The following is a 26,324-nucleotide window of genomic DNA, read 5'->3' as shown; positions in this document are numbered from 1 at the left end:
ATATGAAATGATATTCTGAGCTTACCTTCCTTTCTAGGGGTAGGGAAAGAAGGAAAGCCTAGAAACACACTGTGGGAAACTTGCCAGATTTTCTGCTTGGTTAATGCTGTGGTTAAGTTTCCTAAGTCTAATAGCATTTATAGTTAATGTTTATCTATTTTCATACTCCCTCCTTTTTTTTTTAAAAAAAGATAATCTAATTGAGTTCAGATGTAATTGATATTTTACAAACAAACAAACAAAAAACCTCCCAGCAAGTATCAGATTGCAGAATATGAGGTTTCAGGAAAAGGACCAACTTACTGATCGTGGCTGACTCAGATGCTGTTTGAGAGCTGATGTTCTTTATCATTTTAGGACACCTGCTCCATTGTTTTAGGAACTTAATCTTTTGAACATTTCAATATCACATATACAGGTACAAATGGATCACACAAAGAAATTCTCAGGGGTTTGTCTGATGCTCAGATTTGGAGTTCTGACCCAGGCAGAGCTTGCTAGACAGAAGCTTTAAATGTCTCCTTTTGTTCCCATCCCTGGAACTCTCTGAATGTCTAAGAGATAAACGAATGAAGAATCACTTTACTAAAAAGGAAGACCTCATATCCTAAGACCTGCCAGCATTTAACCCAACTACCTCCTAATGGGCATAAAATTTCTCTTCAGAGTCAATTTGTCAAAGCCCATATTTTGGGTATGTCTCTCTGCAAGTGGGTTGTGACATTATTCATTTGGGGAGTTTTGATCTGATTTATTGCATCTGGAAAATAGTAGGTGCTCAAGAAATATGTGTTGAAAGATTATGATGACCTATATATAAAAAACAGAATCAGACAAAATAGTTCTTTCTTTTGAGGAAAGTATATATTGCCCAATCATTTATTTTATTATAAAGTGGAAGATTTTATATTTGGCTAACATGTATTCAGTAGCTGACCCTATTTTGTGAACATATAGCATCTCTTGACCCCTAGATTTCATATGTCTATGAATTGTCACTTAATCTGAGTTCTTAAGTTTCTATTTTTATTTTAGTCCTCAACTTTACATTGTAATCTGGTACCTGTAAATCTCATTTGAAACGTGGGTTAGCAGCAGAAGCGCTGGCACATGCTGAGAGTCCTTAACTAAAGGCTTAGAGGCCCATGACTAAAACGAGATGATTTGGTTCACTTCAGCTCTAATCAAAAGAGAAACTTACCATGCCTAATTGAACATGCCAGCCTCTGAGTATAACAAATTCCCACCTTTTTTTTTTAAAAAAAAAAAAGAGAAAGCTTTATGAGTTGGGGGGGATTATGTTATTAATTTAAAATAACAGTATTCAAGTTTGACTGATGAAGGCAATTTAAATCTTCATCTCTAGAGATGTCAAAAACACACAAAAAGAAGCATCCACAATTTGCCTTCTGCTGCCATTTAACACCTTCTACATATGCAGTGTGGCAAAATCTGCCTCTCTTTGCCAAGTCCAATCTTTCTGCTTTTACTGCTGACAGTTTAGATGATGAAAATAAGATGCAATGAAGTTTGAAAAGCTGGATGTATTCTAACTAGAAGAATTCCTTGGTCCTGTTTTCAGGAAGACTGTGGCTTTACCCACACAGCTGGTTTGGTCTTTCTATCAGACCTGATGCTGGTTACTAGCTGGTTAGTCTGGTTATGCGCACAGACTAGGCTGCTGTCTTCCTAAGATCCAGCCCCAGGGAGATGCTTATAAGAATACATCTCTGAAGCAGTAATGTGGCTAGTACTGGTTCAATACATTTTTTTTTTCGATAAGGCCCAGCCTTACAGAGAACATCTATTCAAGTACCCAGAAAAATCCTCTGGTTATGAAAGTTTGAACTGCATGAGCTAAACTAAAACTTGGAATGAATGAAAGATAACATGATATCAGAAATGGTGTCTGTGCACAATAGGAGCTCCCTGCTTTGGTAACTGCAAGGTAGAAAGCCAACATGCAGTGTGCTTCTCAGACTTTCTGTAGGGATAGCAATGATCTTGAGGTATGAAGGGCACATGTTGCCATAGAAATCGCATATTCTGTGTAGGAGACTGACCCTGTCATTTAATTTAGAGAGGTCAAATACCTCTATCATAACTGCACCCTGTATTTAACCGAACTTTGGTAAAACTCAGGTTTCTAGAACAAGTAGATTAGAATGTAGTTATATTACAAAGGCTTATGTGCTTTGTAATGAAGTCAATTTGAATCTCTCTTCAAAGGACTTATTTAAATTTACTGTTTGAGGCCCTAAGAGGTGGCTCACGCCTGTAATCCTAGCACTTTGGGAGGCTGAGGTGGGCGGATCACTTGAGATCAAGAATTCGAGACCAGCCTGGTCAACATGGTAAAACCCCATCTCTACTAAAAATGCAAAAATTAGCTGGGTGCAGTGGTGCCTGCCTGTAATCCCAGCTACCTGGAAGGCTGAGGCAGGAGAATCGCTGGAACCCAGGAGGCAGAGGTGGCAGTGAGCTGAGATTGCGCCACTGCACTGTAGCCTGGGTGACAGACTGAGACTCTGTCTCAAAAAACAACAACAACAACAACAAAAACCTGTTTGAGGTTCTCTCATTCATTGTTACTGGGAGCGTAAACTGGTGCAATTCTTTTGGAGGATAATTTGACAAATATCTTTCAAATTTCAATTTTCAGAAATTTATTTTATATGTTTATGCTTTCTACTCAGTAGAATGTGCTCAATGGGCAAAGAGGATACTCAATGTAGTATTGTTGTAATAACTAAATAAATCAACAAGAAATGAAAATGTCCTAAATGTTCATCAACAGGGGACTGATTGAACCAACCATGCAGCGAAATACTAAGTAGTCATTAAAATGAATGAAAGTCTCACTGTACTGACGTGGAAAGATCTCCAAGATACAACTAGTAACAAAAGCCAGGTTAGAAAAGAAACTGATAAAACTGGGCATCTCTAGGGAATAAATGGATCTGGGGTAGGAAGGAGACTCACTCTTACTGTCTTTCCTAATGTAGTGTTTGCTTTTTACTTCTGTGTGCATGTAATGCTTTTATAACAAAAAATAGTTACAATTATTTTATGATTTAAGATTTCTACTGTGGTAAATGTTTGGATTTGTAACTAAAAGGGAATATCTATTTTTTCATCATTTTAAAGGTCTATTTCACGAATGTAATAGCACATTAGGAACTATCTAATGTACTATTTGCTGTATTTAACCATATTAATAAAGACTTCGGCTATGAACTAGATCAAATAATATACAAGCCTTTTATTTCAGATGCTGTGACCCAGGAATATACCTACCACAGTCTTGGTGGCAGCTTACTCAAAATGCAAGGTCAAGTTTTTATAGGGTTTAAGTAGACTGCACACCAGTGTTAACCATTACACTTAATATAAGGTACCAGGACAGAATCTTGAGCATGGCAAAAGAAGGGACATCAAAGTGCCAGTAACTGAACACTCTTTGGATGGAGGCTTCCCTGGCTTCTCCAGAGAAAGGGACTTATTCCCTTCTGAGGCAGGCCCTTACATCTTTGGATATGTCTGTAGGAGAGGTCTTCCTATGCTGGGCTGAACTCTCTGTCTCTGAACTGAGGAAGGCTGATGTACTTCCCCAACCAGGTAGAGTTAAGAGGGTCCCCAAAGCTCCCCTCTCCTGGAGAGACAGACCCTACTTTACCATGGCAAGCTGCCCATGGGACCAATTTCAAGCAAGAGGCTATAGTAACAGCTTCTAAAACATTTTCAAGTTGTTTCCTAACTATATGCTATATCCTTGTTCACTTCAGCAGAGCTTCCAGGTCATTCATCAACAGCCAGACCCTCATATCCAGATGGCCCTGAACATCCCCAACCTGACTCAATCTCCCACTCCTGACATCAGTAAATCTCCTAGATCCTTCACCTTTTTTTTTCCTGAAAATTCTCTTTGTCGTCTTGCTCCTACTGAAACTTGACTATTTCCTGAAGGCCCCTTTTCTCCTGTAGTCCTTGAAAGTGGCAGCTGCCTGCTCCTCCAAACACCCTGCTCTCCGTCCTGCCCTTCCTTATTGCTTCTAGACAATTTCTCCTCCCTCCTTGGGAGCACAAACCAGTAACTTCACCCTTTCTACCCAAGCTGACTTCCTGGTCTCCCTCCATTAGTTCCTGAAGATTGTAGAACCTAGCTCACTATTTTCCTCTCTGCCCTTACTCCTGTCCCCATCTGTGATGACTTTTTGTAGGTAAGCCCTGTGACACCTGGCTCTTTACCTTAGTGCCTTCACCTGCTCACTCCCAGCTCCCTTTGTCCTCATCTACCCACTCCTGTGGTTAGTCCCTATACCTCATCACCAGCAATATCTGTGCCACTTCCAAAACCCCAATTCAATATTAAGTTTTTGGGGAGTCAAAAAGCCCCCAATGTGAAGCATCTCACTTTCTGTCCATCACTCTTTTTTCTCTACTATAATGGTTCTTTGATCTTACTGGTCAATTCATTGATGCTCTCACCTTTTCACTGCCCTCCTTTGAACATGTTCTTCACTAGGCTCTGGAGACATCATTCTCTCCTGGTTTTCTTGCCACCTCAGTCTCCTTTGCTGGGCCTCCCCTTTCTTCCCAGACTCTAGACTTTGGAGTCCCCAGGGCTCAATTCTTGGCCTTCTCTTCTCTATCAATTAGCTAGGTATTATAGTCCAGTTCTGTAGCTTTAAATAACACGTATATTTTAGGACTCCCAAATTTACATCTACAGCTCTGCCTGACCTCTATCCCATGCTCCAGACTCCTATACCCACCACTTTCTCAACATCTCCATTTGGATGTCTCATAGGCATCTTAAATTTAACATGAGTGCTCAAGCTTCCTCCTATAGCTTGCTCTATTCTCCGTCTTCCCCACCAACACACAGTTAGGTGAGATTTCCCTGTTGTGGAGAAACTGCAAGTTGCCTATCCAATAACTATTCCCATTTCCTAATGACATAATACCTAAATTATTGGGGACAGCTATTCACTCAGTTTAACAAATGACATTTCCAAATTGCCTTGAAACTAGGTAGTCATGTGACTGAGTTTTGAGCAAATTTTACAGAGAGGCTCTTCAGGGAAAGCTCCTTAAAAAGAAGACAAAATATCTAAAGAAAATCACTTTGACCCTTCCTCCTTCCAGGAATACAGATGTGATGGCCGGAGCTCCAGAGCAACCATCTTGGACCATGAAGTGCCCTTGAGGTTACAAATCATTTACTAGGGTGGCAGAGCAGAAGGATGGAAGGAGCCTGGGTCTTGAATTATTGTGGAGCTGCCAGAGCTGCCATGTATTTTCCACTACCGGAATTCTTATACTTGAGAGGAAAATAAACTTTCAACTTATTTAAGTCACTGTTAATTTGGATTTTCTGCTATATATAGCTGAAGTTATCTTGCCTGATGTATCAATGTATATGACACAATCTCCTCCATTAAAGCAAGGATCAAAATGTCCTGTGAAGGTCACAGAAAACAAGAAGGAGTTATTTTAAAATAACATTATTTAGTGCATATATCCTGGGCAATGAAAAACATTGCTGAACGGTATTCCAAAACTCAATTTCTCTTTGAAAAGAATTAGACTATTTCACTGCAACTAAGAACATCAAATGATTGGCTAGATGATGTGACCTTAAGATGCTTTTGTTTCTTTGAAATAATAGGGCTTTTCAAAATAGCCACATGCCTAATTTAGGACCCCATGATTCATGTAAGACATTATTAGTTTTTCAGCTTGGTAAAGGGGCAGTTGGTTGCCATGAAACAGTAGGCTTAACTTAATTATGGAAAAGGTCATTAAAATTTTTTGCCCTTGATATAAAAACTTTTCTACCTTTTTCTCCCTTAGACAAATGAACAAAGATTGACTTTTTAAATAGTGGTGAAATTATTTTTCTGGAAATGTTTTTGGTTAAATGGCAGTGAGTTTAGGACCATACATTGCAGACAGCTTTCCCCACATATTGCTTAATTGCAAGATACTAATTGGGATATTTGTTTACCTATCTACCCACCTACATGTCTCTGTGAAACATTTATCTTCGAAGAGCAAAAATAACTAATTCTGTATACTGCCATTGGTGGAAAAGTCTTTTCTCCTTTTAGTCCATTTGTCCCATCACACAAACTTGCCTAATTTTGAAGTAGCATTCTATATTATTATTTAGAGTAATTTTAGGAAGGAAGCCAAATTCAATTTATTGAGAATTTTCCGGAATGAGAATGATATGAAATTTGGGTGTCTTCAGATGAGAAACAAGCTACGTGTTATTGACTTTAAAAGCTGGAGATTGCTCTTCCAAAAATACGCAGTATCACTGGATGAGAAGATAAGGTGATTGCTGACCATGTAGGGGGAGCTGAAGCTACCAAATGACATTTTCGTCCCCAGAAACATCTTGTTACAGAGGCAAAGTCCCTGCGAGGAGTAAAGTTCACTAATTTATCATGTCTAGCAAAATGTCTTGTTCAGAGAAGGTGCTCAGTTATTACTAAGTGAATCTGTTAGCACAGGTGGCAGGTAACACAGGTTGTCATCTTGGGACACATGAACATGGCAGTGGAGACAAGATCACCTACCAGGCACAGTGCTGTGGGCTTTATGGATTCTGCCTGCCCTTATTTCCTAAGGCTAAGAAAGATGCCTTCCACTGGATTCTTACAGCACCTAGGGTCTACTCATCTCTCTTCCTGTGTCTCCCACAAGATGATGAGTTCTTTAGGGGAACTGTCTTTAATCTCCTCCACTTTGCCCCCAGTCCAGCACCTGGTACATACTGGATGTTGATGAAGGAATGCACAAAGGAATGAATAAATAAATGAATAAAATTCAGATTGGCTTGGGGTGGGAGAGGAGGTTGGGTATGGCCCCAGGAGCTGCTCCAGTGAGGTTCTAGGGAGCCTTAGTGCTGAGGGTGATGGGGGAGGGGGAAAGGGCTTGGACAGCAAGGAGAAACTTTTCAAACATCATGATTTTGTCTTGCATGTGAGAGTAAGTATATGGTTTTATTAAAACAACCTTTTCATGGCAAAGTGTTCACGTAAGGGGAAATGCTTTCTTCAATAGCTCATTGTCATCCACACCATGATGCCCTCATTCTTAGTCTATGGTCTCCATCAGGTCTTCCTTCCCACTCCCTATGCTGTGGCCAATTCCATCTGTCCCTGTTCCCCTCCCCATCTTGTACAATAAGCTGCAGTATAGCCCAAAGGGTAGGGCTTTGGCAGACTTTGAACTCACAGTCCTGAGTTCAGGGTCTGCATCACCACTTACCACCTCTGAGTCCTACAACAGATTACTTTGTTTCTCTGAGTCTTAGTTTCCTCAGCTAATACAATAATTCTTTGAGCCTTGGTTTTCTCCTCTTCAATAAATTACTTTTTGTGATCATTATGAAGACAGATGATATAGAATATTTATAAGCCCACAGCATCGAACACAGCAAGTTGGAGGCACCCAGTGAAAGTTGGTGTGCGCTCATCCATTCATCCCTTTCTTAGCCTAGAAGGTCACCCTCCTTTTCTGACTTACCTCCTATTTACTGATTCTTTAGGGCCCGGTTCAAAGATCATCTTCTCCACAAAATCTCCTCCCACACCCACCCAACTTCCATGGAAAGTAACCTTTCCTCCCCTGTAGTCTGTCATCTTCTGAACACTTGTGGTACTTACCACTTCCTTGCTGGTGTCTCAGTGATTGCTGTGTGTTATTTTTCCCCCAGTCTGTAAGTTCCATGATCAAATCACCCACCCTTTACCCTTGTTTCCCCAAAGCACCTAGCAGAATAATTTGTACACAATAGGTGCTTAAAAACAATAAACTGAATATGTGTAGCACAATTCTCTATATTTAGAAATCATCTTTCAATTCTTTTTTGGATACGGGGTGGCAAAAATAAAGCATCTTTCCATTGGGTCCACTTAGGGAAAACAACCACCACCACCCAGGCTTCACTACAAGTAGCTCACCTCACACAACATCCAGAGAATTTCCTGGAAACAGTTATAAATAAGGACTTGTCACATGGGCAATCACAACACATTCCTGCTCAAAGTCTAGTCACAATTCTAAAATTGTGCAAATGCATAAATGGAGGAGGTATTTCTCAAAGGCTAGCTAGCCCACAGTTACTGCCCCAAACACCTTTGTCTATATTATACTTCCTTAAACTGTACAACATGAAAGTGACATAAATCACAGATATTAGTCTTGTTTTCCAGTGGGAGGGGAGAGGCTCTTGAGAGTTTGAAGAGGCCAAGCCTGGATTCTACCAGGTCTGAGGTTACTGAGCTGGCTTTGAGCCTTTTAGATGGAGTACCAGATTTAGGTTTAAGCCAGACGTGGCTTGTCATGGAGGCAGCTGTCAAAGGATGTGATTTTAGGTGGCTCGATGGAGAGCTGCTATTCCAGAATATCCTTTTTCTAGTACTTGAGAGGGATTGCTATATATTTAGAAGATTTTAAAATCTTTCCAAGGTTCCTGTTCTTAGCCAGCATTTCCAGAAAGGTTCCACAAGAGGCTTCATATCAGAAAGTCTGGGAAACACTGCCTACTCCATCCCTCTTTACAATTTATTATATGCTGCAGTGCACAGCAGCATATTGAGAACTCTGAGAAGTCACATGATAAAGAGACCTATTTGGCCAGGCACAGTGGCTCACGCCTGTAATCCCAGCACTGTGGGAGGCCGAGGCGGGTGGATCACAAGGTCAGGAGTTTGAGACCAGCCTGACCAACATGGTGAAACCTCGTCTCTACTAAAAATACAAAAATTAGCTAGGCATGGTGGCAAACGCCTGTAATCCCAGCTACTCAGGAGGCTGAGGCAGGAGAATTGCCTGAACCTGGGAGGCAGAGGTTGCAGTGAGCCAAGATCATGCCACTGTATTTCAGCCTGGGTGACAGAGTGAGACTTCGTCTCAAAAAAAAAAGGAGAAGAGACCTATTTAACTTAACTCAGAAACTCTCTTATTTATGGAATCAATCTTGCTTGTTTTTTCCTTTTTTTTTTTTTTTTTCCTGGTTGTTGCAAAATTCCTAGTGTCATCGTATGAAACCAGTATTTCATAGAACACACCTTTAAAATGCTGCCTTTGGAATTATTACCTATCACTGTAATGGGGATAAATTTTCACCTAAGAATGGGACACAAAGGGATATGTGTGAGGGGATGGAAAAATCAAGAGAAGAATGAAGTATGTTAAGGGTGACCAGGAGGGCCACCAAACACAATTTGACAGTTTTGCTCAGGGCCAGCCATAGTTCTCATTTCAGACATGATTTTGACTGTGTTTTCCTGCTTCCAAAGCCTAGTTGTTATTAAGTGATATAATCAGATTGGAAGTGGAATTTTTCATCTTCATCTGATCTTGAATTGTCTGGTGTAGGGAGGAAAAAAGGGAACACTTGGATAACATTTGCTCAGATGGATGTGAGAAGAGGAAGGAAATGAGAAGGGGATGGTAGGGAAACAGAAGGTATGTGGGAGGTAGGACATTAATGACAGAGGGTACTGGAGAGGATGGAGGAAAAAGAGAAAGTAACGGGCTTGACAGGTCAGGCAGATGCTAACAAACTACCCCTCTAAGCCAAGAATAAAATAACAGCTGGGACAGGAGCCTTCCTTAAAGGTATAACTAGCTCTTTCTATTCCTTGGTAGCAGGTACTCATTCCTACATGTAGGATTCTGCCGTTGGACCTCTTGCTGCCCCTGGGTCTATATTTCCCTAAGCTGTTGGTAGGGCCCAGTCTGAGATCCTAGTAGTGGCCTGCTGTTTTAGAAAATATCACAGTTGTTAATTTAGAGCACGGGGCTAGCAAGAGAAGGGCCTAGGTGTTGTGCAAAAGCCAGAGTGGAGAGGGGCTGGGAAGGGGCTTCTTCTTACCCAGGGTTGTCAGATGTTCTACTTCTTGCATGCAAAGCAACTGGGAGATCTTTGGCAAGCTAAGGCAGCTTAGAAATATTAGAAGCTGAAAGCAAGATATGCAACACATTTGGGAGTTTCTCTCTCATGCTGAAGAATAAAATGAACTGATTGCTCTACTAGGGTACTTTTCAATTTCTTGTCAGTATCCAAGTAAAAGTCACGTAAAAACCTTGAATGTTTTCATAACTTACAAATATTGTATATTATTCAAAAGGTCACAGTATGTATGGGATAAATAAGGCAATAGGACAACTCCCTTAACAAGAATTCAAAATCTTCACATTACTGTTCCATGGTGAACCTGAATCAGAAAAGAGATTCTTCCTGGGACAAGGCTATGTTCTGGATGCCTGGAATTCATTAATAAATACATTTTAAATAAATCTCTACTAAGAGAAAATGGTTAAAATGATATGCCTATCCTCATGGTGTGGGAACCCTCATGTAGACAATGCTACTGGCTGGAATGGTGGACCCAGCCTTTCAAAGTAAGGCTTTTATCTAGGGACTGCAGGGCCTGAGGGCATGAGCCTAGAGTTCTCTGCATCAGAATCAGGTGTCTAGCTGGTTCTGGGTACAGAAGTTATTTCAGATCTTTCATTCCTTTGCCTAAATCAGAAAATCACCAGTACATCCATCCCACTCTGAAATAAAGGACATATTAGAAAAGTGTTGGATGAATGTTTCTATATGTTTTGTGAGCATGTGGGGGAAGAGTACTGGCGCAGTAGGTGTTTGTGTTTACATTACTGATACCATTTCTCTGAGTGTATTTATAATTATGATGGTTTGAATTGTTTGAATGGAATAACATGATTACCCATGGTATTGCACGTCTCCAATTCCAAATAAACACAATGGCAAAAACTAGACAAAAATGCAGAAAGAAGAGTAAGTCACACAATGTCACTGAAGTCATGCAGAGAGGGGAAATAAAAAGAATAAAAAATGGGCAAGCAACAGACACTATAAATGAAAAAAAATAAGCCAATGCATACAATTCTAAAATCATTCTTACCTTCTTCAGTCATTGTGTCATAATATTTTAGTTTTCCATATGATCCAAGTTCTACAACATCACAGTAAAAGACACAAAGATAAGGAACGAGCTATAATGCAAGAACTTTGTTTTTACACATTTTTAATTAATCAGATTCAGAGTTACACTGTCAAATTTTGCAATCATAACTATATGGAGATGTGCAAACATGGGCCATGTGGCAGACAGCTTTCACGGCCCGTTTTCAGAAATCACTTTAAATATATTATTCTACTGGGGATAGACTGTGCCCTGCATTACAGAATAGGGCACAGTTATCTTAACATCCAATGAAACAGAGTACTTGGCAAAGATAACTTCACCCCACGTCTATTGTAACCGTGCAATTTTTATAGAGGTGACACTCCAAGAGAAAGGGACTGAACAAGGACAACGTCCAGGCTCATGGAAGCTTGCAGACACTGCGACTCCTTGGCAAGGAACAGGAGTTCAAGATCATTTCACAGCTTTTCTCCAACAGAACCATTTACTAGAGAAAAAGGAAGGCTACCTAGGAAAACCTAACATGAAAAACCACGTTCTAAACTTCCCCTTCTCTTCTTATGTTGTGTTTTAGACAGGCAACATGGAGTGCTCTGGGAGGAAAAAGGAGGCATGTTCCTAGGGAAGACCACCAGTTTAGACAGGTGACAGGGCAGCCACAGCTCCAGGACCATGGCATTGGCGGCTGGCAAGGCAAGGACCAGCAGCTCCTCCTCTGTGTACAGATCATCAATGAACTCCCCTGTAATGGAAACCCCTGGCAGAATGCCATCTGTTTTGAGTGAGCTGGTGGGAGTGACAGCTGTAGTGAGGGGAGAGAAGAGGTGGGGATGAACCATTTCTTTTTTCTTACTTCAGTTTTAAAATAGCAACTTTTATCCTTGTTTGTCTGAAAATTCTAGATTATTTTAAGCAATTTTGTGAGCAGGTTAAAAATATTCTTTTCTGGTCATAACATCACTCTCCCAATAAACGTCAAGACATTAATTAGACTCAAGAGATATCCCTGTGATTCTGCAGAATGCTCCCATGGCCCATTAACTGGGCCGGCTGCTGGGAATCTCGTATGAATCAACTTAAAATTGATGGGTTTTGTGTGCAAGATGAAGCATCTAGCTTAAAATGCAATAATAAATATTCTTATATTTCACATTTAGATGATACATCATTTACACATTTTTCATGTGCCTAGATTTTTATCTAAAACTGTTTTAATACACCAATACAAAATTATATCTTGGGGAGAAAAATCACCACGTTTACGTTTCCACAAAGAGCTGCCTATTCTGGCTTTTGTTGGACACATTACAAAAGATGCAGGTGCTTCCATAAGAAATTGAATTTCATGTAAATAAAAAGAAATTTTTTTCATGACCTTTGGGGACTGCCATCAGTGAAATATCTATCTATATATATATACACACACATGCATATATATATATGTATATACACACACACACAAACACATACATATATATGCATATATATATGTATATTCTGGTATTTTAAGAACAGTATTATATATTTGATATTACACAAGTTTGGAATTCTTAAATGACCTAAATACCTTCATAAATATAAAACATATAAATATGAAACATATGTTCCTAGTGTCTTCACACATAATATATGTGTTTGCATGTGTGAGTAATCTTGCAGGAGACTGACAAATCATATCAAACAACTAATTGTTTTCTGACCTTTCTTCCTTCCCTGAGGTAAGCAGTGGAATAAGCAGCTGGCATTCTCTACCATTTGCTCAGCAAACAGAATGTGGGTGGCTCTGTGTTTGCAAAGTTGGGTGTAAACTATATTCTACACAGTGACTGTACACCATTGCATTTTTATAGATCCATTTTTGTAGACACAAACCTCTTTGTATGCACACACCTGTTTTCATGTATCAATCCCAACTGTCAAACATCTGCTTGTGGCAGATGATATTATTCCTCACCTCATCTCCTGCAGAATCAGGTATAAATACGTTCATACTGTTTAATTATCGCTTTCTTTTTACACAGTTGGAATTGGAACTGTACATATTGGACAAAGCACATACATTTTTGCCAACATGGCAATGTCTAGATCGCTTCTTAGCTTCTTCCTTGCATGATGAATGGGACAGAGGGATAAGAACTAGGCAGAACATAATGAAAATGAGGCTAATGATGGTGGAATAGAAGGAAGAAGAGTAGTGAAAACCTGAGTAACAGCAGGTGATGTGGCAACTCAAAGCACAGTGAGACAGCAGCGGAAGGGAATGGTATCTGCCCACACAAAGGGAACCATGTTTGCAGCTTACTAAAGAAAAGTTAGAAAAGAATGGAGATGGAAACCAGCCTGCTAGAATACAGTCTTTAACACTAACAGCAACAGGATGGTGAGATGGTGAACTCAGCAGCAGCATCCTAAGGAGGGTGGCGCAGCAACTCCAGGAGCCACGAGGCCCTCTTCCCTGAAGCAGGGACTCAGGAGGCACAGGAAGAGGAATTGACATGCAACCAGGACAAACACAGCATGCATGCATAAACCAGAGCTCATCATGCACCTGGCTGGGGTCCTATAGGCCATGATGCCTCCTGGAAAGTGGCCTCGGCAACTGTCTATTGATAGCCTGTGGCCAGACCTGGTCTCGCTGAGAGGACTTGGGAGGCATAAATGAAAACTCACCTGCATAGGAACATGACTTGCAACCAACACACTCCCGATAATGAATAACCAAGTCACCTTAAACATAACTGGATTAGGATTCAAACTGGGGCTAATCCAAGGTTAGGTTTGGGGCTAACAGGAGAGAAGAAGTAAGGGAGTTCAAGAGCCTATTATTTAACATCATCTAGCACTGTTCATTGTATCAGTGAAGCAAGAGGCAGCCAGAACTGGAAGAGCCATACGTCACCTGTGAATGTCATTCTGGGTACCACCTGGTGCCTTTTCTCTATAACATTTCTCTAAGAAGCCCATACAGATGGAGAAGAAATTCCAGAACCCTGTGGTCAGTGTTTGAGATGAGCCTGTAATCCGATGGTGAATGCCACCCATCACAGAATCACACTAGCCTTCATGCCACTGTGGTGGAGCCCATGTCACTTAGCTGTGATGATCCCATGACTAATTTTCTCCTTTATGTATATTACTACAAGTCTAGCTCTGTATCATACTAGCCAAAAGAGTGACTTTTTTGTTTTGTTTTAAATTTCACTTGGGGGAGGAATGAAAGTTGCCCATTAGATGTAACGATTCCCAATTATCTCACAGGGACAGATCTCAATTATAGAAAATATGGTGGAAGTTCTGAAAGGTAGGTTATGATCACAGAGGGAGGTGCCAATATAATTATGTAGGAATTATCATCCTTGAACAGTGAACAATAATGTGCGGTCATTACTGTGGATCATGCAGATGGTTCATAATGAAATGCCCAAGCGAGTCCCCAGATTCTGCAACTTCTTATAAATTTGCCAGCTAATTTTCAGCCTTGCTTCTTTGCGGTGTTGCTTAGCAATATCAGTGGTTACTGATTTCTGTCCTGTGAGGAGCTGACTCAGGCCATATTTCACCTTATTTTACATGCTCTGGATGATCAAGCAAGAAAAATGGGACCTAGATGTGCTGTTCTGCTGCTTTCCTTTTGATGTGGGCTAGGGAGGGGGAGAGTGCAGGATAGAATAGTCAGGTTTCCGAAAAGGATTAAAAAAAAAAAAACAATAAGCAACCTAGACAAGAGAATCAACCCCAAACAATCTGCCTTTTATGAATATCTTTCTATTGCCTAATTAAAAATCTCAATAACAATCTTAAGATAATTTTAAACACGACACTTTCTTAGAATATATATGTATTTTTTCCTTTTTCACAAAGTCCAGGAGATAAGAGATAATATAGCATGAGGGCTGCATGCATAGTTTGGAGCCTTACAGACCTTGACTTGACAACCGGGTCTGCCACTTGCTAGCCATGAGACTTGGGCAAATTACCTAACTTCTTTGAGATTTAGTTCTCACACTTACATAAATGAGAACAATACCAGTTGTCTTCTAAAATTGTGGTGAGAATTACAGGCACTTAACCTGTAACTGACAGATCATATTCACTAAATATAGGGTAAGTATTATTATGACTTTAATGCATCAGTTGGTTACCCTTCAAATTAATCAGGAAGCTCCCAAACACAGTACTCTTCTGATCTTCACAAATCAGAGTGAACTTGGTATCAAGAGACCTTATCACTACAGTGCAGAACAAGGAGATCTCGTAGCACAGTGGAAATTTTGGAGTCAATAGATATGGGTTCTAATCCAGACTTTGCTTCTTATTAGCAGTGTGACTTTGTAGTAAGATAGTCTTTCAAAATCTTAGTTTCCTCATCTGTAAATGGGCTAATTCTAGTACTTCCCTCAATATGTTGTCATAAGGAGCTTTGTGCTATGCTTGGAACATTGGAAGTGCTCATATATATAGGACCCATCATTCTATGATTGGGCCAAAGCTAGCAAGTGATGAGTTGCCCAGACTAAGATAATATATCACAAGTGACCACCCAGGATTTGAACCTTGTTTCTAACATCCTTTTCACAAGTTTATATTGGAGAAGAAACAGGTAAAAAGAGAATGACAAAAATAATGACCAGTGATGTCATGCTAAAGGAGGTCTATGAATGTCATTTATATCCTTTTGTATAATCTAACATCAGGCACATTGAGACCTGATGTCAGCAACATTCGTATAATTTCAAGAATGTACAACTCAGAGAAAGAGATAACATAACGATCATTAGGTTTTGGTTATTAAAAGGAAAACTCAAAAGGGACTTTAGCTATTTAGGAAAGTGGTATTGTCCGGTGGTTAAAAGAGTGGGTTCTGGGGTTCAAGAATCTTGGACTTGAACCCAGCTCTATCAGTTTCTATTGTGTGGTCTTGGGTAAATCATTTAGTTACTATAAACTTCAATGTTCTTATCTGCGATATAGTTATAATAAAAGTTCCTATCTTATAGGATTGATGCGGAAAATAAATAAGTTAATCTGTAGAAAATGCTTAGCTCAGTGTCTGGCAGGCACATGGTAAATATTCAATAAATATTAGTTATTCCTGTTGTCACGATTATTGCCTCCACATGCATTAATTCAGAGCTCGAGCTGAATATTCAATATTTTCTCTGGTCCCTTTTTCAGCTGTAGTTTGAAGGGGGAAAATAGTATTGTTAAAGATACTGGAAAAAATACAATTTGAATAGTAAGGAACATAGAATGTCTGAAACCATCCATCCAACATTTGGAATTTCTTATTTCAGAAAATATGTTTGAGCTCTTCTAATAGCAAATTTCTAAAATATGTTCTTAATTTTTTGGGGGGTGGGTGGGTAGGGGGTTAGGAAGCTAACATTTTCATTAATTACATCTAACATCTTGGGTACATTTTCACATGTCTATAAACTATATTTACAAAATCAAGCAACAGGTACTTTGTCACCAAATCCTATCAATTTTGGGCTGGGGGTTAGAAAAACATTTATTACCCAGTCTTAGAAGTGGCAAAGTATTCCATTCTTTTCCTATGCTTTTTTTTTTTTTAAAGGATTTATGAGATGATGTATACAGATAGGCCCGTTAGTTTCTTTCACAGACACAGGAGCTTGGTTATATTACATGTGACTAAGATCCACAGGGCGGGAGGAGGGAGGAGGCACTAGGGTGATACTGATGCTTCTGTAAGCCACACTCACAATCCAACCAGTCACAAAGTCCAATCAATTCCACCCCTAAATATCCTCAATTCTGTCTTTTCTGCTCCATTTCCACTGCCCTGGCCTTAGTCTGAGGCTTTGCCTAGACTACTGCAATGGTCTTATTTGCATGCTTCTTTCCTAATCTTTCTTACCACCTGTCTACCCCCAGCACCTTTCACCTACCTTTCTCATCGTTATCAGGGTAATCGCTTCTAAACACAAAGTGAAACTACAACACCTCTCAATCCTGCACATATGGTGCTTTTGTGTTGGGATTTTACTATGTCTCCTATTTTACTTAATCTTTCAGAACCCCACTGAGGCTCCCTCCTCCATGCAGCATTCCTGAACGCCCCATCCCTAGCATTAAGTCATTTTCCTCCTGTGTGTCTGTTCCAAGTATACACTTTGTTGTTGTGCTCATCAAACGTACCTTAACCTACTTGTTTTCTGCCCTTTAGGGCAAAGAGTCATTGTACTCATTTTGTTAATTTTAGCACCCAGCAGAGTAAATCAGCACTCCGTATGTGTTCAACAAATGCTGCTAAGTTGAATTAAATATCTATTTAAAGTGCTCTGTTAATCTTCCTCACCCTTGTTGCCTTTGCTACTGATGCCTATGATTCTTCCCATTTTAGTGTTCTAATTCCACAGCTTCAACTATTCTTGTTTACAGTGTCTCTGTGGGGAGGAAGCCTGTGAAGTAAAAATATATGGTGGTCTTGACTCTTGGAATCCCCTTCATTGCTTCTGTAAAGTAGGAGGACTTACATCATGCAACAGAGCCATCAGGAGAGTCGTCAGCACACAAAAGATAAAATGGCAGCACTGTCTTTAAAAAATGGAAGTGGAAAATACTGGCGCACAGAATGGATGCTGCATGCTGGCTAGAGAACAACTTGGATATACTCCTGATTCCATCTTGTGGCCTGGCTGGATTCAGCAGTTTTTGCTAGGCAGAGAGAATCAGTGCTAATTTATATCCAGCTACTGGATCAGCACAGCCGGGTTTCTACCCTTTGGTGCATATAAGCATCTAACAATATTAGAAAAGTATCCAAGGGGAGGAGAGGAAAACCAGTGAAATGAGAAAAAAAGTTAAAAGGCAAGAGACAAGAGAGAAATATGAGAGGGCAAGAGAATTCGAGAACACAATGAAATTAAGAGAAAAAAGACTGGAAGACATAAAATTAATGCCACTGATGTGAAAGTAATTCCAGGTAAAATTGATTCTTACAATGATATATTCTACACGACAGTATTGTGTGGCATGTCATTTTCCTGAGTACTTGGATCTTTACCACAACAGAAACAATCACCCCAAATTATGGATAATTCACAGGAATGAATTTAAAGTGAAATGTTCATACATTCTTTTAAATTTCATCTTTTGCAAGTATAAATCTATGTACCATTACTCCTATTAAATACTACACTGTATAAGTGGGATTACATAAGTCAGTTTAAAATATTGCATGCAAAGAAAGGGTGAAAGATTAAGATATCTTTCCCAAATAGTTATACACCTTCGATTAAATAGCAAATGGCTGCCAGTAAACCAGAGGTTTGGTTATACAAGAGGAAGTAGGGCATGCCATTATCTTCTGACCCTCCAGTGACCCCCAAAGGGTGGCCTAAGACTGTTTCAGCAGAATTAAAAAATTAATAGAGTAAATGCTTTTGTAGATTTTTAGCAATATATTGGAAAGATAAATTTTTTAGTCTGTTGAACATCTATGGACCCCAGGTGGAATTTTTTTCAAGTCTGCTCAACAACTATGAACCCCAGATGAAATCTGGCCCTTTTGGAAGAAAATTAGTTAAGTATTATGCCACATGATTTCCTTCTCATTGTACAAAGGACAGGAAAACTCTAAATACAGAGACTGTAATTATATAGCTTTGGGATAACTTTTGCTCAATGAGAAGCTGATGAATAGAAAATCGGTTCTCATGTTATCTTATAGACAGACACCAGGACCTGAAGATGTGGCACATGGTAAATAGGCTTCTTTTTGAGGAAAGAAAATATAGAAAAGATAATTCAAGGACTTAAGACTGAACCACTGAAAGCTGTCTAAAATTTTGATGGCTGCAAGAAAAAATGAACAACTGACAGCAACTGATTTGGCAAATACTTATGGAGACCTAATGATGTGGCGGGCACTGTTCTATATGCCCTACAAATAGGACTCGAATGAATACACTTAACAGCCCATGACAGATACCGTTATCTTCCCTATTTCACAAAAGAGGAAGCTGAGTTACAGAGAAGTTAAATAACTTGCCCAAGGGCACACAGTTAGTAAGAGGCAGAACCGGGGTTCAAACAAAGGTGGCTGGCTCCTCATTGTGTCTGCTCAACAACTAGCTCTGCCACTCCTCCCAAGAATCCAATGGGAAGAGGTCACCATACACACCGCCAGCAGGCTAGAGAGGGTTTTTCTAAATGGGCACGTTGTGTGGTGTCACCTTTGGGTTCCTGGAATCAGCTCTTCAGGGTCTAATCCTCAATGGCATTGACAAGATGGAGTATAGCTATCAGGTCAAGAAAACAGCTGTAACCTGTTCCAGAAAGGAAACCTTACATGACGTACTGCATCACTTATGGAAATGTGCTGCATGAAAAAAATATGAAAAACTGGATAAAAGTGTTTTTTTTCAGAAATGGCAGAGGAGACTTTTCATCATAAACAGTTTTCTAAAATGAGATTGGTTTACTATGGAATTTAATGCCTGCCAATATTGGCTGCTCTGGCCTCAGGGCCTTAGACTAAAAAGCAAAGCGACAGTCACTATTGGTTTTTTGGGCTTAAGTGCTGCCATCTAGAAGGTCAAAGAGAAGCAGTCACACAGGTTACTGCAACTGCATTTCTAAAGGGCAGGTTCAGCAACAGCACTTAAACTGGTGTTCAGGGAGTTAACTAGTCTAAGGCAAGCACTGGCTAATGCTCCCCCAGAGGACTGTCTATAGTGGGGGCCTGTAAAGGAGAACATTGCCAATAGGGTTACCACTCACGTCAGCTTGCAGTAGCAATATGTTTCATGAATGAATGAATATATGAACACACACACACACACACACACACACACACACACACACACACAAACTAGTCTGATATAGACCTGTAAACTATGTAAACAACAATGCTGCTTGACTCTTTGCAAACATGTGTGTGCATGTGTGTATAACATAGGCTCATTTGAGCCCTGAAACAGCCTGTAAAGGACAGTTTGCTGTGGCTGAGAAAATTTTCTTTTCTTTTTTTCTTTTTGAGACGGAGTTTCGCTCTCGTTACCCAGGCTGGAGTGCAATGGCACGAACTCGGCTCACCGCAACCTCCGCCTCCGGGGTTCAGGCAATTCTCCTGCCTCAGCCTCCTGAGTAGCTGGGATTACAGGCACGCGCCACCATGCCCAGCTAATTTTTTTTTGTATTTTTAATAGAGACGGGGTTTCACCATGTTGACCAGGATGGTCTCGAGAGAAAATTATTTTTAATGGCTGAGGTAAAGAAGCAAGATTTGGTGGATCTGATAATGTGAGATCAGGAGAGAAATGGACCCTGACAGTCAGCTGAGGATTGAGTTTACAATATGATCAGCATGTACACGTGAGTGTTGTGTCCAGTGTAAATCCCAGATGGAAGAGCCAACTAGGAAGAGTGTTCCCTAGTGTCAGAGAAAGCCATCTCATCACCGAATGCAAGTCATTCGACCTCATCCTGTGAAGTGAGGCGCTGCTACTTATTACACACTGAGAGGTGTCTTTAGTGTAAATGCCTTTCATTTGGGAAAAAACAGCTCTGGATGCTCTCACATCACAGATGATGTTTGTATAAGAATATACATTTTGAAGGGCCAGTCTTTGGCAAATCAAAGTGCTTTTTCACCTTCACTGACTGCCCTCATCCTTTGGTCCCTCATGTAATCGCATCTGTGACAGCTGCTTTTTATCTCTGGGAACTTAAGTCCTCCCTTCTGAAGGATTTCCCTTTTTAGCATAAGTTCTAGAGGACAAAGATGAAGCTCTAATTTTATGGATACTTCATTGTCTTTTTCTTTCTTCATGATATGTCTGAGCTCAAATGCCATCAAAATCAATTTTTTGGCCACATACCTTGTGGCTTTAACTTCAAAGCCAACCTTTGTATTGAAGAAAGAAAGAGAGAGGGAACTTTTCTCATACTCAAAAGCATTTATTCCAGTAAGACCATTCACATTCCCTTATGGCTCAAATAATATTAATTTATAATGTGTACAACACAGAGAGAGATTGTTTCAACAATCGTTCACATTCAAATATGAGAATAATGCTTTACTATTCCCTAAAGAGAGGAGCTATTTAACTCATCCTGTGTTTGCTCTATGAGGGCACTAATGGCCCGTCCTCCTCTATCAAGGGATTGATGCTGCAGTCATCTTAGTAAACCATGGTCAGTAGATTGGATTTTATTTTTCTCCAGTGAAGATTTTCACTCATTTGCCTATCCACTTACCAGGCAGAGGCTGCACACAAACATCTTTCTAATTTAAAATGATCTACAATTTAAGATAGAAAGGTTGCAAAACTGCCTTTGAGAGACACCTTCTCCACTTTTTGGATAAAAGAGGCATGAAATGGCTTTCTTTTGTGACCAAACAAAATTTGATGAAAGCTCATTTTGAAGCTTTTTTTTTTTTTTTAAATAGAAGCGAAGAGAAATAAGCTCTGGTATTTGGTGAGACAAAAAGCAAATCCAGCAAGCAAGTGACAGTTTAATCTTAGTGTCAGCTTCAAGTTAACATTAACATTTCCAAGTCTGTGTTGAAGACTCGGAAAGCCTTTTCAAAACGGAGAGATGTGTGGCCCTAGATCAGAGTCCAGTGTGAGTGGAGTGTCCAGGCTCGGAAGTCAGACTTAGGAGCTCGGTGACTATAAGCAAGTCATGCCACCCCTTGAAACTGTGGTTTTCTTAGAGCTAAAGCACGCATATGACTTCCCATAGCCACTGCTGAGAGAATGACGTGAGATGACTTTGGGGTGTGTGGCACCGAGTGGGTACTACAAAAGTTCCACTTGCTTGTTTTCCTTCTCCTCCATCTCTGAGGCCTGTAGTTTCATGCACTGAAATCTCTCTCTCTCACACACAGAGGCATAGACACTCACACGTTCCTAGCACCCCTCCACAGGAGACACTGCTAGAGCCTTAGTCCAGTGGGCAAGAAGCCACATGCCTGCTCATCTCAAAGGAACCATGTTTTGGCTGGGACAACAATAGATAGTTTTGGGTTTCCCTGAGCCAGATGGTTCCTCTGCTTATGCAGGTGCCTCACCTCCTTTAAGAACCTGCTTTCAAAACTCACTTTCTCCAGGAACACTCCCTGACGGCCCTTTCTCAGGGTTCACACAATGATCTGGATTTCCTGAGGGTCTGGCAAGCCATGCTCGCCTGCAGCCAGTGTTCTGGCCAGCGCCATGCCTGCTGTACACGCACCAGGGCGCTTGCCATGCCAGGACGCCACTCCATGAACGTGCGCTCTCACAGCTTCAGGAATGAGGCCCATGTCCCTTCAATCTGGCGATTCAAATGCTCCAGGAAGCCCCCTCCTGTCCCGCTTAGTGCCTCATCAAGAGCAGTTAGTGGATCTGGCCAGGGCAGTGATGCTTACACCCTATGGCAGTATGTCCCTCCAGGACCAACTCAGAGGAGACCCTGGTGGCCTCTGACCCAGCCTCTTCACCTTCCTCCTAGGTACTTCAGCCAGAGCATCTAAAAGCTGCTGCTTGGTGATACCTCTTGATCTCTGGTGAGCAAATCTTTTTTGTCTTTCTTTGTCAAAAGTGTTGGACACTAGGACTGGGACTGAGTTGCACTTAGAGTTTAATTTGGAGAGAATGGACATCTTTATAATATATTAGCACTTATTTAGATCTTTTATGTTCTTCAGAAATGATGATGGTGATGATTTTTGCCATAAAGTTCTTAAATATTTCTTTTGGGTTAATCCTTGGTATTTTTTGGTTTTGTTGCATTTGTGAGTGGGGTCTTTATTGTTTTCACGCTTGTTATTGCTGGCCTATAGCAAGACGACTGAATTAGGCACACTGGTACAGATTCTGATACCAGCAAACTTTTAGTAGTTCTAACAACTTAAAAGCACCATTTACTTTTCCCTGTGAGAATTCCTTGAACGAAAGGCTCTGTTACTAAATATTTGAAAACCCATTAGGGTACAGAGAAAATGGTGAAAAATTAGATATTTGGTACTCATGTGTGAGGCGTTTACAATTAAGATGTTCTGAAAGACAGTTTTGCTGCCTTGCCTCCTCTCTGATGGCCATGATCAGAAAGGTGGGAGAAACACTCCCAGGACACTCCCCAACCAATCTCAATGAAAGAAACAAAAATGTTTTGGCTGGAAAGTAACAGCAACAGAGAGGCCAGCTCTGATGATGCGAAACAAGCCTACCATGGAGAACACTTGCCGTCTTTCTCATGGCAAATAAGGCAGGCATCCTACTATGAGTATGAGGTCATTTTCAATCATCTTATTACGGGATTCTAAAGGTTTTTGTCAGGAAAAGTGGCCTCAAGGGAATTATATATCAGGCATGAAGGGATCTGCTGTTCTAAACTGGCTCAAGTCCTGTAGGTAAATAATCCTTCAGTTCAGCAGTCCCCAACATTCTTGGCACCAGGGACTGGTTTTCATGGAAGACATTTTTTCCACGGATGGGCATGGGGTGAGTCGGGGGGATGGTTTTGGGATAAAACTGTTTCATTTCAGATGAGCAGGCATTAGATTCTCATAAGGAGCCGCAACCTAGATCCCTCACATGCACAGTTCACAACAGAGTTCGAGCTCCTATGAGAATCGAATGCCTCCTCTGAACTGACAGGAGGCGGACTCAGGTGGTCATGCTCACCCACTGGCTGCTCACCTCCTGCTGTGTGGCCCAGTTCCTAATGGGCCATGGTACCAGTCCATGGCCTGGGGGGGTTGGGGACCCCTGCTTTAGTTCAATTACAGGTGCATTAAGTATTTTTCTACTTTTGTGTTTCTTAAGGTGTCTAGTGAATGAATTTGTTAAATACTGGCATTTAATAATACAATTGTTGTTATAGTGAAAAAAATGTAAATCAAAATTTGAATCTCTACGAGGAAGGAGACATTACTAGAAATGTAGGAGAGTATGCAAGAGTCCACAGAAAATGAATAAGAAGCTTCGTTTTTTGCAATTTCCTCCTCAAACTCATCTTAACGCCACATTAAGTGGTGGATGCACGTTATTTTACAGGTGTTTGATTTTGTAAAAGGAATGAATGGTTATAACAGTAAACATCTAAGCATCTTGTTGCGATGGCAATTCTCTGAACATATAGAACTAGGCCTGGGGAATGCAACAAAGGAAAGAACTAACAGTTTACCAAAGAGAAGAAAATGAAAGGAAATGAGAGAAGAACAAAGCATTTGGATGGAAGAGAGGAACAAGGAGATGGGAGAACTCATCAGGAAGGTGTGAGGCAGACCGCAAACATTTCCCATTGCAGCAGTGACTCCAGAACTAGAGAGAGATATATTCCATTATCCAGCAAATACTGACAAAGCACCTATGTAATAACATCAGTGCTGTGCTGGTATTATACAATGGTGGCCACACCAGATGTGATCACTATTCACAGCTGCAAGACAACCATCAATTAAATATTGGACACAACAACAGAGCCCTTTGACAGGGCATGGATTAAGAAACTCTACATGGCTAGAGGCATATAGTTTCCAAGCAGAAAAATTATAAAGGCAAGTACTCATTCAATTCATTTAGCAAATATATATTGGGGCCCACTTGTGCCAGGCACTGGGGATAGAGCCGAGCCTGCCCTGAGTCCTGTTCTGTTATAGGTATAAGGGTAGTGACAGGCAGCACACAACAAATAAATACGTTTGTGGGAACAAGTGTTAGGGAGAAATACAAAGCAGGGCAAGGGAGAGTGAGAACTTGGATTCGCTTTCATTGTTTTGCTTCTGATAGTTTCAAAAGGTTGATGGAGTAAGGCCTCTGATCAGGTGACATGCGAAGGCTGACTTGAAGAAAGGGAGACCAGGAGCCAACTGGGTATCTAGGAGAAGGGGGAACATGTGTAAGGGCCCTGAGGCAGGAGTGTGCTTGGAATTTGGAAGGAGCTAGCTAGGCAGCTGGAGAAGCAGAACAAGGGAAATGACATGCGATAGAAAAGAGAGAAGAGCGGAGACATGAGGGGACAGGATGGAGGGGAGAGGAGGGTGGAGAGCAGGGGAGGAAGGGAGGAAGGTGAGGAAAGGCCAGAGAGAGATGAGGGAGGGGAAGGAGGAGAAGGAGGGGAAAGGAGGGAAGGAAGGGTGGAAGGTGAGAGAAGGGCAGAGAGAGATGAGGGAGGGGAAGGAGGGGAGAGGAGGGCGGACAGGAGGGAAGGAGGGGTGAGAGAACAGAAGAGAAGATGGGAGGAAGAGAGGAGTTGGGAGGGGAAAAAGGGAGGGAGGTAGAGAGGGAAGTTGCAGGGGGCCTGGGACCACTGTGAGGTCTAGGGCTTTTGCTGTTGGTGTGATGGTTTTGAGCAGAGGTGGGGCATGATTTGACTTACATTTTAGGGGAACCAGGATTCTTCTATGGACAAGTTTGGGGCATGCCCTTTTTGGGGAAAGATTCAGAGCCACTGTAAAAAATTTGGACTCATGGGTCAACGGCAGCCCTTCAAAAAGAGGGAAAAGGGGAACTTCCATCTCTTTCCTATAAACTGAGAACTTGAGAAGACAGGACAAAGGTTACTAGGGATGGGAAGAAGAAGGTGAACACATCTGACTGTAACTGTCGTCTAATATAGAGTTACATAGTGTGGACCTGGGAAATCAGACTTCCTCAAATCGATCTCATCTGAGAAGCATGACACTTCGGGGGGACTGCTCATGAGAGGTGGAGGGAACAGAGAGTATTAAGCAGTGGGGCTGGCTCTGACCACCTGCATTAAAGAGCTGGCTCTACTATCCCAGGACTGTGGCCTCAGGCAGGTAAGAAAACCACTTGGGGTCTCTGTTTCCTCATCTGTAAAATGAGGGTAACAGGTTCCTTCTCATGGGCTTGCTGAGAGAATTGAGTGAGATAATGTTCGCAAAGCACAGTACCTGGTACCTGGCAAGAGCTCAAATGCGACAGCCAAACACTATTATTATCACTATGACTCTCTGGAGCAAGCAAGATTCTATCCTGAGGTCATTTTCTGTCATTTCGTAATAGTAACATTTAGCATTTAACTGGCACTTACTCTCTGTCAGGCCCTGTTTTTAAGTGCTTTTCATATATTAGCTCATTTACTCTTCATTAGTTTTAGTTTTTTTTTTTTTTAAAGAGACAGGGGTCTTGCTACATTGCCCAGGCTGCCCTTGAACCCCTAGGCTCAAGTGATCCTCCTGCCTTGGCCTCCAGAGTAGCGGGGATTACAGGTGTATGCCAACATGCCCAGCATATATTAGCTCGTATACTGTTAAAACAACCCTATGCAGTAGGTATTATTACTCTCTTTCTACAAATGAGGAGGCTGAGGCATAGAGAGGGTAAACAAGTCATCCAAGGTCACACAGATAGTGAAGGGCAGAGC

At 41.0% G+C, this 26,324-nt stretch overlaps 1 protein-coding gene across 3 annotated transcripts in view; it reads right to left on the bottom strand.

Moving 5' to 3' along the window:
* The window catches only part of SLC24A2 (solute carrier family 24 member 2), a 293,748-nt gene that overhangs the window by 87,594 nt on the left and 179,830 nt on the right, over positions 1-26,324 (bottom strand). For 2 of the 3 annotated variants that reach the window (XM_012449991.3, XM_012449992.2), the window contains exon 5: positions 10,956-11,006. The exons of the other annotated variant lie outside the window; for it this stretch is intronic. In XM_012449991.3, coding sequence (XP_012305414.1) covers positions 10,956-11,006 — 51 coding nt within the window. The remainder of the gene's footprint in view (positions 1-10,955; positions 11,007-26,324) is intronic. 3 annotated transcript variants of the gene reach the window in all.

Source organism: Aotus nancymaae, unplaced genomic scaffold (genome assembly GCF_030222135.1).
Source record: "Aotus nancymaae isolate 86718 unplaced genomic scaffold, 86718_ANA_hifiasm-v0.15.2.pri h1tg000003l, whole genome shotgun sequence".
In the NCBI taxonomy this organism is placed as follows: Eukaryota; Metazoa; Chordata; class Mammalia; order Primates; family Aotidae; genus Aotus; species Aotus nancymaae.
The sequence above is the reverse complement of the archived record's forward strand: the minus strand, read 5'-3'. Positions and strand labels throughout refer to the sequence as shown.